The 18,008-nt window shown below is 41.8% G+C and overlaps 1 protein-coding gene across 9 annotated transcripts in view; it reads left to right on the top strand.

The window, feature by feature from the left end:
* The window catches only part of LOC108267310 (zinc finger protein 521), a 136,575-nt gene that overhangs the window by 45,603 nt on the left and 72,964 nt on the right, over positions 1-18,008 (top strand). For all 9 annotated transcript variants that reach the window (XM_053681572.1, XM_053681574.1, XM_053681573.1 and 6 more), the window contains one exon: positions 14,420-17,892. In XM_053681572.1, the coding sequence (XP_053537547.1) occupies positions 14,770-17,892 (3,123 nt within the window). In that variant the 5' untranslated portion in view covers positions 14,420-14,769. The remainder of the gene's footprint in view (positions 1-14,419; positions 17,893-18,008) is intronic.

The following is an 18,008-nucleotide window of genomic DNA, read 5'->3' as shown; positions in this document are numbered from 1 at the left end:
TATCTGAGGCCTAGAGAAAGCATGTGTCTTGAGTGTTGAGATGCTATCCACTGCATCCTAATAAACAGCCCCTGGAACTGATCTGGTGATTCCTGAGGGTGCCGCCAGCTTCTGTTCATTCCGCTACAGTTTAAAAAAAACTCTGAATTCGGTTCAGGGTCCACGTCTTGATTTTGTAAAGAAAAGTGTATTGTAAACAGAAATATGATCTTAAAGGAATACAGGGTTTTAACGTAATCTCTACACATTGCACCGGAAGTATATGGATAATTACTATGGGCAAGGGATTCATGTTTTGCCTGGACTGAAGAAAAACAAATGAAATCCTGTTTACTCAAAACTCACTTATTATTGAGATCTAAGGGCCGTCCTTAGATAAGGCGAGTCACTAAACATTAACGTGGAATGCACGGTTTTGTACAGCACTTCCAGGGCTTCTTCAGTCACCTTTTCAGAGGTGTTTACCTAACTAGACTTACTTTCAGACTTTTTATTATATTACTCCACTGTTGGAAAGTCTTGCTGTCTGGCTGCTAGAAATCTCTTGCTAGCAGCGTTGGCACCTTTAAATTTGGCTTGGGTGTCAATACATTTCACCTATGACAATATAAATAAATGCATCGCCTAATTTGAAGGGTGTGGAATGTCGCTCGCAAGTTTAAATGTAAATCTTTTTATACACCCAGATCAGCATGTGCTTCCATAATTTAGCACGAGACAGTGTATAAGTTTGTGATCAATGTGAATTTCAACATGACATTCCAAAAATAGCCGCTAGCTTGTACCGAGGCAGTTCGGATATTAGCATAACTGAAGGATCATTTGTGTCTGCTATTAGTTTTATATCCCGTATGTTTTCTAGTGGAATGCATATTTTAGAGTCATCTAGCCTTTGCTAAATGAGTCCATGGGATTATTCATCTCTACAACGCTTCTTCGTCCAGACTGAGACTGATGTAGAGGCCTTGGTGGTTGTTTGTATCCTCCCAACTGTTCATTCAGTCCATTTTACAGTATATCCAGGGTGTTTTGAGACAACCAGGAGAAACGTGCGCCATTACCATGTGGTGAAATGGGTCAGACAAGATAAAAAGCCCAATCCCAATCCCATCACCCTCGTGTCAATCACACCTATCCATCTGTCCGTCCTGTTTTTCACACGTGGCCTCTTGAGGACTGAAGGACAGCAAGAGTGTGGAGTTTTGGAGGAAAAGATGAAGATGTTTATTCATCTGGAGTGTATTAGTATGATGAGAGCTCTGAGGAGCAGGAGGTGAGGAGGACAGCTGCAGCTAGCGCTTTATAGCGTTGTGAGAAAAGATTTGGAATTCATTTGGATTTCTGCATGAATTGCTCGTAAAATGTTAATAAAATCTCATAAAAAATCTTTTGTAACGCCCAACTTTCTCCACAAGAAGGTTAAATGTGGAATGCTAAACGGTTCTTCAGATAAATCGTTCCACAATGTAGAACCCTACAACGAAGTGACAGAGATGGTTCGTTTTTACTGAAACGCAAATTTAAGGTAGTTCACTTAATACAAAATTGGGTGGCATGGTCACACAGTGGGTGGTGTTGTCACCTAACGGCTCCCTGGTTCAATCCCGAGGTTACTATCCGTGCTTAAGTTTCTCCCATTGTTCTCCCTGTGTTTCCTCTGGGTTTTTCAAGTTTGCTCTCGCTTCCCAAAAAATCATGCCGGTAGGTAGATTGGTGACTCTAAATAGTAGCCTCCAGGTGTGAATCACTGTGAGAATGTGTGTGCATCATACCCTGTGATGAACTGGCTTTTCATTCCGTGTATATTTCTGCCTTACACCCAGTGTTCCTAAAATAGGCTCTGTATCCACCAAAATGATGACTGAATGAATGAATGAATGAATAATAGAAAGTCAGCGGTTTAAAATGGAATTTAGGCGTTTCACTCAGTCAGGGTGTGGATTTGATCGGACAAGTGAAATATGGCCTAATTAATAGAGCTTTCAGAGGACCTGGGGAAAAAGAAAAGTTTGCAAAACATTTCTAACGGCTCTGAACTGATGGAGCTCAAGACAGACAAAACCACTGGATGACAGCTCGGGATCTGAAGGCATCTATTACACCTGACAACTTCTGTTGAGACAACCGTAGGAAAAACAAGACTCTCATTGATGTCTTCCCAACTTCAATTTACAAAAGAACGTCAATCTACACGATGCCACGTTAAGACGTTAAGAGAAAACCAAACAATGCACAGTAATGCCAATTCCTTATCCTTTCTGGTAGAGAGAGAATGATTGTTCTGGAAGAAAAATGCGATCTATAACCCAGAAGAGATCAGGTCTTGCACTATGACAGGAATAATCCAAAAACCCAAGGGGCCCAAACAAAGGAAATTTTGTATAAGAGGCTAAGTCAGAGGTTTGACCCCTTGGGAGTGGGGTGTGGCTACATCTTCACTTCCACTTCCTCCAGATGCAGTATCCTTTTCATGTGCCGTGCCTTCACTTTCCGACTTTACACTGCTAGTCATGTGATTAATGAATGACCCGTAGCGCTAAGCTGATTTAGCCTACGACATGTTCTCATATCTCACCTGTTGTCCAACACATGAACAGGTGCCGTACAGTTTATCAACCTCTGCTACATCAGTTGAGTTAATAATCGGAAAGCTTTCAAAACAACAATCAGCAGACTGTTATTCATAGTTGACAACAATCGGAGCAGACCACAAGAAAATGAATAGTGCGCCTTCTATGCATATCTGTATTTGTATCTGTTTGGAACGCATTTCCTGTTATAAAATGAATATCTTAATATTCAGTTACATCCCGACTAGGTATGAACCCAAGGATACCAAAGAACACCAGTTTGAAAATTCCAGAATCACTCTAAAATCATTTGATGTAGCAATAGTGTGTTAGCTGAAGAGTTTAAGATGACAGCATCCGGTTATCTCCAAATGATTCATGATGGTAGGGGGTGAATTACAGAAAAGAGAAAAGATAAAGGCATACCAGAGGTGGTGTGGAGAATGGACAGTGTGCATTTATTCGTTTTTTGAGCCCAAAAAAAAAGGAGGTGTTGTGCTGTTGTCAAGGAGAACTTGAGTTTACTTTGCTCCTGGTCAAGGCTAATTATTAATGAATGCAGTTTTTGTTCAACCTTGGCAAAGTGTCAGTGCTTCCTCTCGCTCGGGGGTGGAAATCTTGACATTTAAGACAGGAATGCGTGAAAAGACACGGTCTTGCTTGGGCTGACAAATGTGTTTTTTTAAGATCTTCTTCCCTTTTTTTTTTTATTCTGCCTCTGTTCTCCGGCTCTTCCCTTGATGATGCTTGTTTTGCTCTTGCCCTCGCGTTCGGACTGTCGGCTGCAGTTCTCACGGTGACAAGCTGGGATGCGATTGACGAGGAATCAAACCCGGGGCGAGAGAGTTTTAATCAGCTGTGGGGTGAAGGGTCACTCTCCTTCAGTGAATTCTAATTCCTTCTGTCTGCTGCCTATGCCTGGCTGCTGCACTCCGGATAGCCATATTGCTTCATGCCTCCTGGTGCTACACATCTACAACATGTCTGCAGTTTGGTGAAGTCTTAAGTCAGCCTATAAATATTTCATCCTGCCAACGGCAGAGATCCCAGTTTTCCTGAAACGTCTAATCAGGTGCTGTTACGCTCTGTTCAACATTTTAATCTGCGTTTTGACCTTGTGTTCGAGAAGAACGACGCGTTCGTTGGCGGTTTAAATTGGAATGTTGACTGATGTTGCAAAACAGTAACATCTTGAGAGTTATTTTAGGCGCAGAAGATGTATCTTTTATTTTTTTTTATTTATTTATTTTTTTTAAATGTATGTAATTAAGTTTAAATGATTAAGTTATTTCACTCACTTTCAATAAACGCTTTATCCCGATCAAGGTCAGGGTGTCTCCAGAGCCTTGTCCAGGATCACCGCGTGTTAGGCAGGGATACGCCCCCAGATGAGGTGCCAGTCCATTGATTAAAATAAAATATTAAAATATTACTCATTGCATCCTACTGCAAAGTGAGTATCAGTGGAATGGAATATACTGGAACGGAATTTATTTTTTTTTCCCTCCACATTTTAGAATAATAATAATAAAGTCGTCAAAACTCTGGTGTAACACAAATGGAACTATGTGAATTATGTCGTGATAAAAAAAAAAAATTCCAAAAGAAATCAGAATAATTTAGTATTTTAGCATCTTCAAAGTAGACACCATTTTTTCCTGGAATTTCCAGAAATGTATTCTTGGCGTTTTCTCGACCGATTTCTTGAGGAATTTCCCTGAGATGCTTTTTAAACAGTATTAAAGGAGTTCACACCGACGCCGGACTCTTATCGCGCTGCTTTTCGGAAATATTTCCGAGTCGTCTGAGTCGTCCGTGTAAAAGAATATTTTTTTTGTAAATAAAATGTCAGTTTTCTAATGAAAGAAACGAATACGTCGGCACGATTGTATTTTTGTCGACGACACCGAGTTCACACGTTTAATCACACACCTTCAGATCAAAAGGTTTTTATCGGGATCATGAGAAACATTTCAGTCGAGTGTCCACAAACTTTTGACCGGTAGTGTATTAACCCATGCGTCCACATTCACGAGCAGTCAGAGGGGTTTATCATACTGCCTATACAGACGAGTGACACGTTCAAGGGACAGCTGAATAAGTGAACGGCGTGGCACTTCGGTGACGGATATCGCTCGGTGGACCGTGTTTCGATAAGGTCTATGGGAAAGACATCAGGAAATAGAGTCGGAAATTGTGGTCGAAAGAAAACAGAGCTGTTCTTCACGTGATTAAGAATACCAATATCGCCATGGGAGCAAACCACGTGTTGGTTTTTCCTTTAATTTATCAAATTGTGTGAGTTAAGGAGATAAAGTATTACTACTGATCACAGAGCCAACATTGGTGTGTCCATCTGTTTTTTTTTGTTGAGTTTTTGTTGTTTTGGTCCGGGTCCTTTTGCCTCAGTTGTCGATGAGCCAAGGCTGTCCTCGGGTCCCAACTGTCTGTCCTCACGTTGGTCCCGCTGGGCGAGCAAACGCTGGCGGGCCGTACCACACTGGGGGACAGAGGGGGACAGATTGTCCTCCCCCCCGGCCAGCCACAGGAGACAGAGGCCCAGCCAAGGTCTCAGGCGGAGCTCACTTCCTGTTTGCTCGCTCTTACCTGACCCTGGTCAACTGCTTTTCCTCTGGCTCAGCTTCCTTAGAAGAGATCTGCCCAAGGACAAGAGGCTCCGGGGACAAACACACACATGCTTTTTTTTTTTTTTTCATTTTTCATTATTATTTCTTTCTGTGGTATCTCAGTTAACACATATATTGCTGTAGATTTGCTATTGCTGTGTCTACAGCTTAACCTTAGTAATGAAATTTGTCACATGTTCCTATTATTATGGTCCTCATAAGGAGATGAATCCACCCCCTCTCTATCACACACAGGCAATGTGTTAGTGATCACACTGGCCAGGTTGGTGTATACGTCTTAACCCTCATCTTCTGTTCCGTCTCTTCAGCCCAAAATGACCCACTTACTCTTTTGCCTAAAAGTGGAACAATACTGAAAATATATATATATATATATATTTCCCAACTTTATTTGCTTGGTTTGGGTTTTTCTAAAGAACATGAATCAATTTTTTTTTTTAAATAAATAAAGTCACAATTGCAGAGATTTAATTAAGGCCATCTGGACATGAAAGTAACACAGTTAAATAATAAAAAAAAAAATGTTAAAAAAACACCATTCTTTGTGAATGTAAACCAAAGAAATGAAACCGAAAGGGGATTTTTAGTCCCTGTACACACACCTGGAGGAAATTACAGCTGTGCGTGCCTGCGTGAGTGTATTTCTATTAATAAGTCTAATGATTGAGATTTATTAGGTATTTTAAGTAAGGAATAAAACATTTGTGGGCGTCGCCGTTGTAGGAAAATAATCAAGGATGGGGTGGTGTGATGGAGTGGAGTCAACTCAATTCAGTTTTATTTGTATAGCGCTTTTTACAATGGTCATTGTCTCAAAGCAGCTTTACAGAAATATATAAACACAGGATACAGATTTTAAATATGTGAATTTATCCCAACTGAGCAAGCCGGTGGCGACGGTGAGCAAGCCGGTCACTGTTACCACCCAAAAACTGATGATTTTTTTTACAAACAAAAGCAGCTTCCGAAGTGTTTCCTTCCACTTACGCTACATCACTTATGTTATAACAGCTATAATCAGTCGTTCACTCACCAGCGCCTCTTGTGTCTCTCTCTTGAAGTTGTCATGTTTCCAAGGAACCACAAAATGAACTTACAGCTTTACCTCTGACTGTTACAAAGCGCTGACACTGGAGTCTCCTTCCACCAATGTTAAATAAATGTCTTTTTTTTTTTTTTTTTACAGAAAACTTAAGCATATTGATAATTACACACGTTTTAAAAATCTGTTCATGTGGCGCGTCTGCCATGCAAGTCCCCGTGTAAGTTGTTACAGGTTAGAACGAGTGCATAAATATCAACAAGTGGAACCACTGCTGTTATAGAAAATCAACACCGCCTGACCAATCAGAATTGAGAATTCAACAGCACTGTGGTATGAAATAAATTGTGCAAATTGTATCTTTGGCATTTTAAGGATATATATTATATATTGTTATAAGTATGTAATTTGCCTGCCAATGATTGTATGTGAGAATATATAATATTACAACAAGATATTGTTTAAAAGCATAAAAAACAAAAAAAACAACTAAATAAATAAATAAATAAATTGGGTCTAATTCGACTTTTTGGGTGGTGAAAACTTTTTAGCTTAATATATTAAAAACCCCGACTGGCTGAAATTGTATAATTTCAAAGTTAGATTTAAAATCAAAAGAGACAGCACGTGATGGAATTTCTGTTTTATATTCTGGATAAATGATCAATCCTGGCAACCGCTTAACTAGATAAGCACCGTGCGAATCACCAGTACTACTGACTTTGCAAAAATCAGGCAATATTCACTCATCAGGGTTAAAACAGGACTTGTTTTATGATTCGTATGGTTGCTCCAGAAATCACATCGCTTTCATGATATTGTCTTGGGCCAAAGCTGGACAAGAGCAGGAATTCTTCATCTTGCCCAGGTGGATGTTCCCCAGGTCCGCCTTTGCTGGAAAAAACCCGGGCTGGGGTTAGAGGATGAGTGACTGCCCTAGTTTTTCCACACTGCTCTGTCATTTTTCTTCACTTTCCTGGGCAGCCAGTGGCGCTTTGCACAAGACATTGACCAAGTGCCTGTGTCCAGACTGGGACACGATTAAATGTGGACAAAAGTAGTTGATGAGACAGAAATTGAACAAACTGCCATAAAGAGAGTGCTCCTTCAAAACAGCCCGAGAGTGTTTGTATTTGTGCCGTCGCAGGTTGTTTATTGTTGCCATGGCACTCCTGAAGCGTGTCACGTTGGCGTGCATACACAAAGACACGGGTACACACTCTTTTCTCTTTTGGAGTGACTTGATCGATGACTGGGAGTGACATTTCTCAGTAATGTGTAAAGAACCATATTGTGTTTGCTTAGAGCCAGAAATAGATAGATGGATAGATGGAGAGAGAAGGACTCAGTCAGTCATTTTTTTTTTCTTCTGCCAATTGCATTTAAAAAAAAATTCTAAATAAATTATAAGAAAAGGATAGAAAAGTGGAATTGAAATGAATATATTGCAATAATTAAAAGCAAAGATAAACGTGGAAGAAACAAACAGATGATAGAATGTCCCATGTAGAATGAAAGCCCCAGTTTGTCTTTCATTTCGTTTCCATTTCACTGATCTATTTCAGGTTTTTTTTTAAAGCATTGTTTGCTAACCGTGCATTTTTGACAGAAATCTTTCTCATCTATTAGACATGAACGTTAACAGATGTTAAAAATGAATAAATGAATCACTGCATTTTTTTCTTCAGAGCCATTTGGCCACTGCTGGTGTTCTAAGCTTCAAAAGTCCTGGCACCTGGAACATTCCACTGATCTGAAAACACAATACATACATACATACAAAAATAAAAGAGCTTGCTTCTGAGGTGATGCTTTCTACTCCCTCTGTTTTTGCTCAATTTATGATAAGTGGTTGTGTCACATACAGCATTGCATGCACTACTGCTGTTCAGACTCTGTGTTGTATCTGGGCTTTGGAATAGGAGTTGCTTTGTGGTGACACATCAGCAGCCTCCAGGGGGATATTCAACATTTTATTTCTGCTTCTGTGAAGACGTTTTCCTTCTTCTCACAGTATGAAGCAAGGTCAAAGTTAGACACGTTGACAGCGTTTTTTGAAAATTAATGAATAAACACAAAAGCACGCACAAATATATATATATATATATATATATATATATATATATATATATATATATATATATATATATATATATATATATATATATATACTCCGAAACACGCTTTCTCCAACATTACAGTGAATAATGTCAAATTTAGTTTCGGGACACATAAAAAGAGGATTGAGAAGAAAAACAAAACAGACCTGTTATCCCAGAATGGTCCTATTTCTCATTTATCACATACATTTGCACTGAAATGTACTGCTAATGTTAGCTAGTTGGTTATCCTGATATGTTTGTGTATCTTCCTAACATTTCCCCCTATTATATAATATACATAACGGAATAAAGAGAAATGTACAGTTATGTCTGTGGACTAATTAGTGACTACTAAGTTATATTTAGAATGAAAACAAACCCACCGTCCACCACAAAATACGGTCCTTTTTACATTATGGTGAAAGGCTAAAGGTCGTTCATTAAGTAAGCAAGAAACTCAGGTGTTAAAATAATTTCCGAGTAGCCACGTGTGATCATGTATTGAAGGATGTATCATGTGGTACTTTTAGGTCAAAACTCCATTTTGTTAGTTTATGATAAGAGCTCATTCTAATTAGTTTTAGCACAGACATCTGAGTAATCCTGATTGAAATGTGACACGTCTACATCCTACATACATTTCTGTATGCAAGCAGAATGCCAAATTATAAATGTGGGGGCTTAGGTGTTGCTCCATGGCCTGCCCTTCTGTAGAGCTTTCCAACTTTAGGGGGTAGCCTGTTCACTTTTCTATAGGGGTAAGGTGTTGTTGCTTCATGGCCTGCTCTTCTGTAGAGTTTTGCAACCTTAGGTGCTGGCCTGTGGACTCCTGCTCCATAAGGCTTTCCACTTGTAGCTGGCCCCCATTGATCCCCATTCGCCAGAGTGGATTTCCCTTCCAAATAGTTAGTGGCCCAATTCATAAGGCATTCAAACCTTACGGGGCAGCTTGTGAACTCCCCTTCAATAAGGTTTCCAACCTTAGGTGGTGGCTTGTGGATTCACCTTCTGTAGGCCATTGCCAATTTTAGGGGGCAGCCTGTGGAATCCCCTTCCATAGGGTTTCTAACCTTAGGTGGCAGCTTGTGGATTTGTCTTCAGCAGGGCTTTCCCAAACTTATTGGGCTGCCAATAAGTTCCATAAGTTCCTGTTCCATAAGCCTTTCTAAAATTTTATGTAGCACACCATGGACTCCCCAGCCTTAGGATGCAGCCTGTGGAATCACCTTCCATACCTTCTATGGTCTACCCTTCTGCAGGGCTTTCCAACTTTGGTGGCAGCCAATTGACTTTCCTTTCATGGGGATTTCAAACCTTATGTGACAGCCCAAGGACTCTCCTTCGATAAGGATTTCCAAACATATGGAGGGTTCAGAACCCTTGCTGAGGAAGAGGCATCAACCAGTCTTTAGACCTGTTAAGACCTGCAGCGTCTGTTGGTGTTCATTTCGTATCTACACTCCATTTCAAGGTTTAATTAGATTGATGCTAGTTGTAGAGTCCACTATATTATGCTAACTGGGTGTTATAAAACCAGAAAAAACTTGTAGACACTGAAAGAGTCAGTTAATCTATTCAAGTTCCTACTCACCAGTTGGTGGGAATCACTGCAATAACTACTTGTGTCTCATGATGAAATTATTTATTAAAGATGATGCCAAAACCTAGCTAACTACTTTCAGGGTGTGAGAACATCACCTAGTGTTACCTTGTTAACCCAGTTGTGAGTCTGATGGCAACACTTCAGAAACTGTTAGCTGCTTAATAGTGCAGACTTACACTTATTATTGTAAACTGCACTAATGAGAGAAATAATGAATCCCCTCAACCCCCCCCACCGCACAAGCCAAACACACATTCACACACATACACACACATACACAACCCCACACTTCAAGTTAAGGTGCCATTTTTCACAGCAGACAGGTGTGCTGAATGTGATTCTCTCACCTGTTCTTTCACATTCCTCCAGTTGCAATCACAGAGCAGGAGTTAGAGGAGTTTTTAGCTGAAGAGTGCAGCAATTAGCAAACAGCAATGCTCATTAGCTCCCTCACAGCCCAGAGCAACACCCTGTTCTCCTGGTGTCTTGTTTTCCATTTCTACATCTTACTTTTCACTTTCGCTTGATGCTTTACCACAGTAACGGTCTGAACGATGTTTCCCTGTACATTTGAAGGAAACTAGCGTTAATGCTTTTAGGTAGCATGTTATCCAAAAACAATGGCATCAGTCATTATGGCATTCGTTATAGTTACTGCTAATTGTAACATAACGCTGCTATATAGCAGGACATAAATTGTGATGGCAAATCAAGACATCTTTTGTGACATGTTTATGAAGTGGTTATGTCAGTCTAATGTGGCAGGGTTCAAGTATAGACATCAAACATTGCCGCTATCATGGCCCTTGTATACAACTAGACGTAAATTGTCACGGCTATTCAAGGGGTCATGTTTATGATGTCAGGTTAAGTGTTAAGTTCCAACTGCTTCCATTATTTTAAAACCGGAAAAAAAACAAAAAACAATGGGAACAATGTCTGGCAATTTATGTATATGGCTTTAATGAAAATAGATTTCTCAGTCAGAGCAGCCAGATTAACAGTTCTGTCTTTGTTATTTTTCATCACTTAAATGATGATCATAATTATAGCTTGCATTCACTAAGAAGGATCTGAGTCTGTCTTCAGACCAAAACAGTCATTAGAAAACAGTATACTACATGGGGCAGCCTTTATTGTTCGAGCAAAAATACAGTCTATCTAGGTATCCAGACTGGAATACAGGGAGTGTTTGGTTGTGTGTGTGTTTTGATGGGGTGGGCATGTGCCAAAGTGTTTGTGATGTGTTAAAAGGCTGAGATTCTCAGCATACTAAGCAGTCTACCTGAGATCTGATTGTCTTTGTTATCTTGTGATCTGACCAAACCAAGAGAAATGACATGGCTGTTGTGACCAGCTGAGCATGTGAGATTGTTATACACCTATTTGGTCTCTTCCCAAATGCTCTCCTACCAATAAATATGCTGAAACAGATGTCAAACGGGTATCCAGCTGTCCTTGTGCTGAACATTACAAATGTGTTGTTTTGCTCAGAGAGCTAGACTACACTGTGTGCCAAAAAAATAAATAAAAAATTTAAATGCAAGGGGTGGGAGGGGGGGGACTTACATCATGAAGCAGCATCAGGCCCTAAGATGGAGGTCTTCCTCCAAGGCTGAGACAGGCTACTAGCCAGGGGATGTTCAGGAAGGCTTTGGCAGTTCAACAAAGCCAGGCCTTCAGCTGTGGGGTGGAGGTTTGCAGTGTGCAGCATCCCCTTTGGCTGGCTCACACAGACCACTGTCGTGTGCTGGGATATGTGTGTATGGTGTGTGTATGTATGTGGAAAAAAGAGCCCTCTCTTATATTTACTCAGGCTGTCCAGGGTCTGGGCATTTCTCGTCATGGTGAAGGGAGGGGAAAAACACCAAGACAGCAAGGGAGAGAGCAGAGAGAGAGGAAAACAAGCTTCCCTCTTATCCTCTTGACTCTCCAGAGGCTCTCTGTACTCTTTGGTTGGTGTTCACACACTAGTCTGGAGGCGGGTGCACTTTCTGACTGGCCAGCAGGATAGTCAAAAGGAGACAATCAGAATGAACATGGATTCCATTAAAAAGTGCCCTTCAGTGCCTCTTGTTCACTAATATATTCATATAAAGCTCATTATATAGTATAACAACATAATGTATACTGTACATGAAAGAGCTGAAAAGTTTCAACAGCTGATGAGCCTTAATGAATGATTGTGATTGGGTATTACGTACATGGAGGAAGTATGTGGTTAATGCATGTAGATTAACCCCAACCCTAACCCTAACCCTATTAATAGAGGAGACAGTATGGAGGTGATAATTAAATTGCCTTTCAAAAGTCCACTCTATAAATTGAGGCAGAACAGAAACAGTAGATCTAGTAGTTTTTTGGGTGTTTTTTTTTTTAAGTTGGCATGTTGCCCAGGGTGGGAGATTTCCAACAAGAGGACACTGCAAGGCTAGCCCATCAACGTGCCTCTTTCAGCAGTTTGAGGAACAGGAGGTCAATTTGTGACCTCATCTGTTTCCTGAAGATTGGGTACAGTGGGTTAAGCGATCAACAAGGGCATGTTATCCTGACAGAAGGCAGAGGGCTGTGTTTAAAAGAAAAACAGTCAAAGTGGCTAGAGAAGCCAGTCCAAGGATGGAGAGCAGGCTACATCCAAAGAGGTGTTTTTATGCTTTCCTGCACATGTCTCATAAATCTTGTCTGTTTCCTTTTGTTTTTCTGTTTTCCCAGATCAGCTCTTGGCTCTTTTTTTTTTTCTTATAGTGAGGATTAGATAAGCATAAAGAACACTCACCTTTCAAACAAAGTGTGGTGGGTGCACACATAATCAATTAAAAACTAAAAACGCCATTATTGGTAATAGTTATGGACTGTTATATGAAATAAAGTGAGTTGGGCACCAATGTAGGTCAGACGTCTTTGTCTGATGTCATGAATAGTCAACAACAGGTCACCAACAGGTTTCATTTCTTACACCTAACACTGCCTTTTTTGCTGGCGTGTCTTGCTGTTCATGGTTCATGGTAGGGATGTCACGATACCAAAAATCTAGTAGTCGGTACCGATACCACCAAAAGTACACGATACTCGATACCAAAGTCGATACCACGGTGTGGTATAAAAATAAAATTTAAAAAATTAAATTAAAAACTCTCCTGGAGGACACCCTCCTCTGGCTGATACTGGCAAAAAGAGCGAGAGAGAGAGAGAATTTTAGTTATCAAACACTGTCTGATAATGATTGGAGGTGCACTCCTAAACACGCACACACACACACACACACACACACACCCCTTATACTCTGAATGCAAGCATTAGTTTAAATTCACTGATCTGTTGGCAGGCCAAAAAGATTTATTAAAAGCATGAACATTTTAATAATTATTAGTGACATTAGGCTACATTTAGCTGAAAGGACACGGGCTGAATGGCGATGCATGGAGGCCCATTCGGAGGTAGTTTATAACATTGCAATGCGTTAGCGTCGTTAACAAATAACAGGCTATCGCTAACATTACATGGAGCATAACGTTAGCTGGTTTCACGGCCACAATGCCAGCTGCCTCTAACAAACATAATATAGGACCGTCTTTCAGGTGCTTCGCCAAAGTCCAGGTGTTTCCTCACTTTATTTGAAATGAACGATAGCATCGGCTGCACACCGGAAACCGATACTAGCTTTCCTCTCAATGAGTCAGGGCGGAACTAAACTTGTTAAGCTAAGCTAATCTTCTGTAGTTTTTCCCGTGTGCTTGTAGGCGTTCCACTTCTTCTTCACCACTTGTGGATCGACTAAAACACTCGCGCGTATTTGCTGCCCCCATCAGTTCGGGAAGAATTGCAACCTCAGTACCTCCATTAGAATCGGTTCCAACGCTAGTGCAGAAAAACAAGTACCGTCACGTTTTAAGGATGTTGGTACCGACTTGGTACCGAAGTACCGGTTCTCGTGACATCCCTAGTTCATGGTATTCTTGGTAAGTGGTAGTATAAATGAGCATGAAGGTTTCGCAATGGATTGAGGGTCCTTGTGGTAATTTTGTATAACAATGAAAGCTATTGTTAGATATTAATTTATCTAATGTCTGCTGTCTCTCTAAACAAATACACACCCCTCAGACAGCTGCTGGATTCAAATGTCAGAAATGGCTTTTTCTGTCTCAGTGCATATTGCCATTAGGTGGCCACATGCAAGATTAATTTCTCCCTGTTTCTTTTATGGAAATATTTTTTTGTCATTGTAATTGAATACCACACCATCTCTCTCTTTCTCTCTCTCTCTCTGTCTCTCTCTCTGTCTCACTCGCTCTTATTCTGTGCATACCAGTTTACCTGTGTTTGGTGTATGTCTTTTTATGAACGAAGCATAAAGCATACTAAATACATATATAATATATATTATGAATAACCTTCTATTTTCTGTATATTTGTATGCAGTTACAAAATATAATTTTTTTTCCCTTTATTTGCAGATGGGCCTGATTTAGAAGATGACCCATCCTGTTCCTGGCCTGCTTCTTCACCATCTAGCAAAGACCAAACATCTCCAGTCCACGATTACGATTTTGGTGAAGATGAAGGGGGCCCTGGCCTGCCCTACCCATGCCAGTTCTGTGACAAATCATTCAGTCGCCTGAGCTTCCTTAAGCGCCACGAGCAGAGCCATAGTGACAAGCTGCCTTTTAGCTGTACCTTCTGCAGTCGTTTATTCAAGCACAAGCGCAGCCGTGACCGGCATATCAAGCTCCACACTGGTGACAAGAAGTACCACTGCACTGAGTGCAATTCTGCTTTCTCACGCAGTGACCACCTTAAGATCCATATGAAGACGCACGCCACAAACAAGCCTCATAAATGCCCTGTATGCCGGAGAGGGTTCCTGTCCTCCAGCTCCCTCCTTGGACACATGCAGGTGCATGAACGAGGGAAGGAAGGTCAGAGCACAGGGATCTCTGGAGCAGAAGAGTGGAAGCTAAAGGAAGCACGCAAGTGCAGCCGTTGTGAAGAGGGTTTTGATGTGCCCGAGGAGCTCCAGAAGCACATTGCAGAGTGCCACCCGGAGTGTTCACCCCCAGAAGAAGGGAGTGTAGGGCCTGGTCTGCAGTGCATCTACTGCCATGAGCCATTTAGTGATGAGGGTACTTTACTTAGCCATATTGACCAGGCACATAGTCGAGACCAAAAGGGCCATATATGCACTGTATGCTCTGAGCACTTCCCCACTGTGGAAGAGTTGTATGCACACATGGACATTCACCAACTCCCAGAGTCTAGCAACCACAGCAACAGTCCTTCTCTGTTGACTGTAGGATACACATCTGTTTCAAGCACCACTCCAGACTCAAACCTTTCTGTTGATAGTTCAACCATGGTAGACACTGCACCCACTGTGCCCAAGACTCGTGGAAGAAGAAAGCGTGCTGCCCAGCACACAAATGATATTTGTGGACGACCTGCTAAACAGCCTAAAGTAGCTTACAGTTGCATCTACTGCAACAAACAGTTATTCTCCAGTCTTGCTGTCCTTCAGATTCACCTAAAGACAATGCATGTAGAAAAACCCGAGCAGGCCCACACTTGCCAGTTCTGCCTAGAGATCCTTCCATCTCTGGTCAACTTAAATGAGCATCTGAAACAAGTCCACAATGCTGAAGATCCATCCAGCCTGCTTGCTAGCTTGTCTGATGTCTTGTTACAATGTAACTTTTGTCCAGAGATGCTTGGAGATCTCAATGCCTTGCAGGAGCACATCCGTTGCTCGCATGGCTTTCCCAGCCCTGTAGCCAAGGAGAGCAATGCCTTTTTTTGCCCCCAGTGCTTCATGGGATTTCTGACTGAGGCCACACTAGAAGAACATGTACGACAGACTCACTGTGATTCTGGAAGCTTGCGATTTGACTCTCCACTTGCAGTCACTCCTAAAGATCCCATTGTGGAGGTGTATTCCTGCTCTTATTGTACCAACTCTCCCATTTTTAACAGTGTCTTGAAGCTGAACAAGCACATCAAAGAAAACCACAAGAACATCCCCCTGGCATTGAATTATATCAACAATGGGAGAAGAACCCATAGAACCCTTAGCCCTTCATCTTCCATATCTGTAGATCAAGCTACCCTTCTCAAACATGGCAGCACTTCATCCCGCTCAACAAGTGAATTCATCTGTAACCAGTGTGGTGCTAAGTACACAAGTCTTGATCTTTTTCAGACTCATCTGAAGACTCACCTTGATGGTATGCTACCACAGCTCACCTGTCCACAGTGCAACAAAGACTTTCCCAGTCAGGAAGCTCTGCTGAAGCATGTGACTGTCCACTTTACTGTCACTTCCACATACTACATCTGTGAAAGTTGTGACAAGCAGTTCACATCGGTAGATGACCTGCAGAAGCACTTACTTGACATGCACACCTTTGTGTTCTTTCGGTGCACTCTTTGCCAAGAGGTATTTGACTCGAAAGTCTCAACTCAGCTTCATCTTGCAGTCAAACACAGCAATGAGAAGAAAGTCTACCGCTGTACGTCTTGTAATTGGGATTTCCGTCATGAGACTGACCTTCAATTGCATGTCAAGCACAGTCATTTGGAGAACCAGGGCCGTGTTCACCGCTGCATCTTTTGTGGTGAGTCCTTTGGCACAGAAGTTGAGCTGCAGTGCCACATTACCACACACAGCAAGAAATATAACTGCCGCTTCTGCAACAAGGCTTTCCATGCTATAATCCTGCTGGAACGTCATTTACGGGAGAAACATTGTGTGTTTGAGGGAAAGGCCCAGAACTGTGGCACCAATGGCTCTACAGGTGGTGGTGAATCTGTTGCTAAAGACGATGGAGAACTGCAGGGCATGCTCACCAATAGCCATGGAGGACCTGGTACGGGGGAGTCTCACAATAGTCATGATGGAAGCGAAGAGGACGTTGAGTCCTCAGAGGTCATGTATACCTGTGACATCTGTGGGGCATCTTATACTATGGAGTCTCTCCTGACCAATCACCAGCTACGTGATCACAACATCCGACCAGGAGAGACTGCGATGCACAAGAAGAAGGCCGAAATAATCAAGGGGAGCCACAAATGCAATGTTTGCTCTAGAACATTCTTCTCTGAAGCAGGGCTCCGAGAACATATGCAAACTCACCTGGGACCTGTAAAGCATTACATGTGTCCCATTTGTGGCGAACGTTTCCCCTCTCTCCTTACTTTGACAGAGCATAAGGTTACTCACAGTAAGAGCTTGGATACAGGCAGCTGTCGAATTTGCAAGTTACCATTGCAGAGTGAGGAAGACTTCCTAGAGCACTGTCAAATGCATCCAGATTTGCGCAACTCTCTGACTGGATTTCGCTGTGTGGTCTGCATGCAGACCGTTACTTCAACTTTAGAGCTGAAGATCCATGGCACGTTCCACATGCAGAAGACAGGAGCCATGTCCACCAATCACCCTAGTGGGCGCGCCACTATTCCTCACCACCAGCATCACCAGAGTCAGAAGCTCTTCAAGTGTGCTTCATGTCTTAAAGAGTTCCGCTCAAAGCAGGACATGGTGAAGCTTGATATTAATGGACTACCGTATGGTCTCTGTGCCACATGTGTAAGTGCTAGCAAAAGCTCCAGTCCAACCATAAATGGTGGAAAGCAGCAGCAACCAGGGGGGCAAACACCGGCACCCTCTAATACCGGGTGGAACCAAGTGGAAAGTCTGAGCCCCTGTGGTGTAAAAAGAAAGGGGACCACCTATTCCACATCATCCTCTTCATCAATATCATCCACTGTTGCCAAGACAAGATGCTCCAGCTGCAATGTTAAGTTTGAATCAGAGGTAGAGCTGCAGACACATCTTCAAACAGTGCACAGAGATCAGACAGGAGAGGGAAGTGGCAGTCAAGTGAGGACCCCTCAAGGATCCCCCATGCCAAGAGTGAGTCCTTCACAAAGTGAAGAGGTAAGGCAAAGTTTCATACATACATTTTTACATTTGATATGAATGTTTTATCTAGGCTTTTACTTGCTCACAGTGTCATTTGGTGCAATCATTTAGTACATCATTATTACACTGTG

The sequence above is a fragment of the Ictalurus punctatus genome, chromosome 7, assembly GCF_001660625.3.
Source record: "Ictalurus punctatus breed USDA103 chromosome 7, Coco_2.0, whole genome shotgun sequence".
Taxonomy (NCBI): Eukaryota; Metazoa; Chordata; class Actinopteri; order Siluriformes; family Ictaluridae; genus Ictalurus; species Ictalurus punctatus.
Note: the sequence above shows the minus strand (reverse complement) of the source record. Positions and strands in the feature narration are given on the sequence as shown.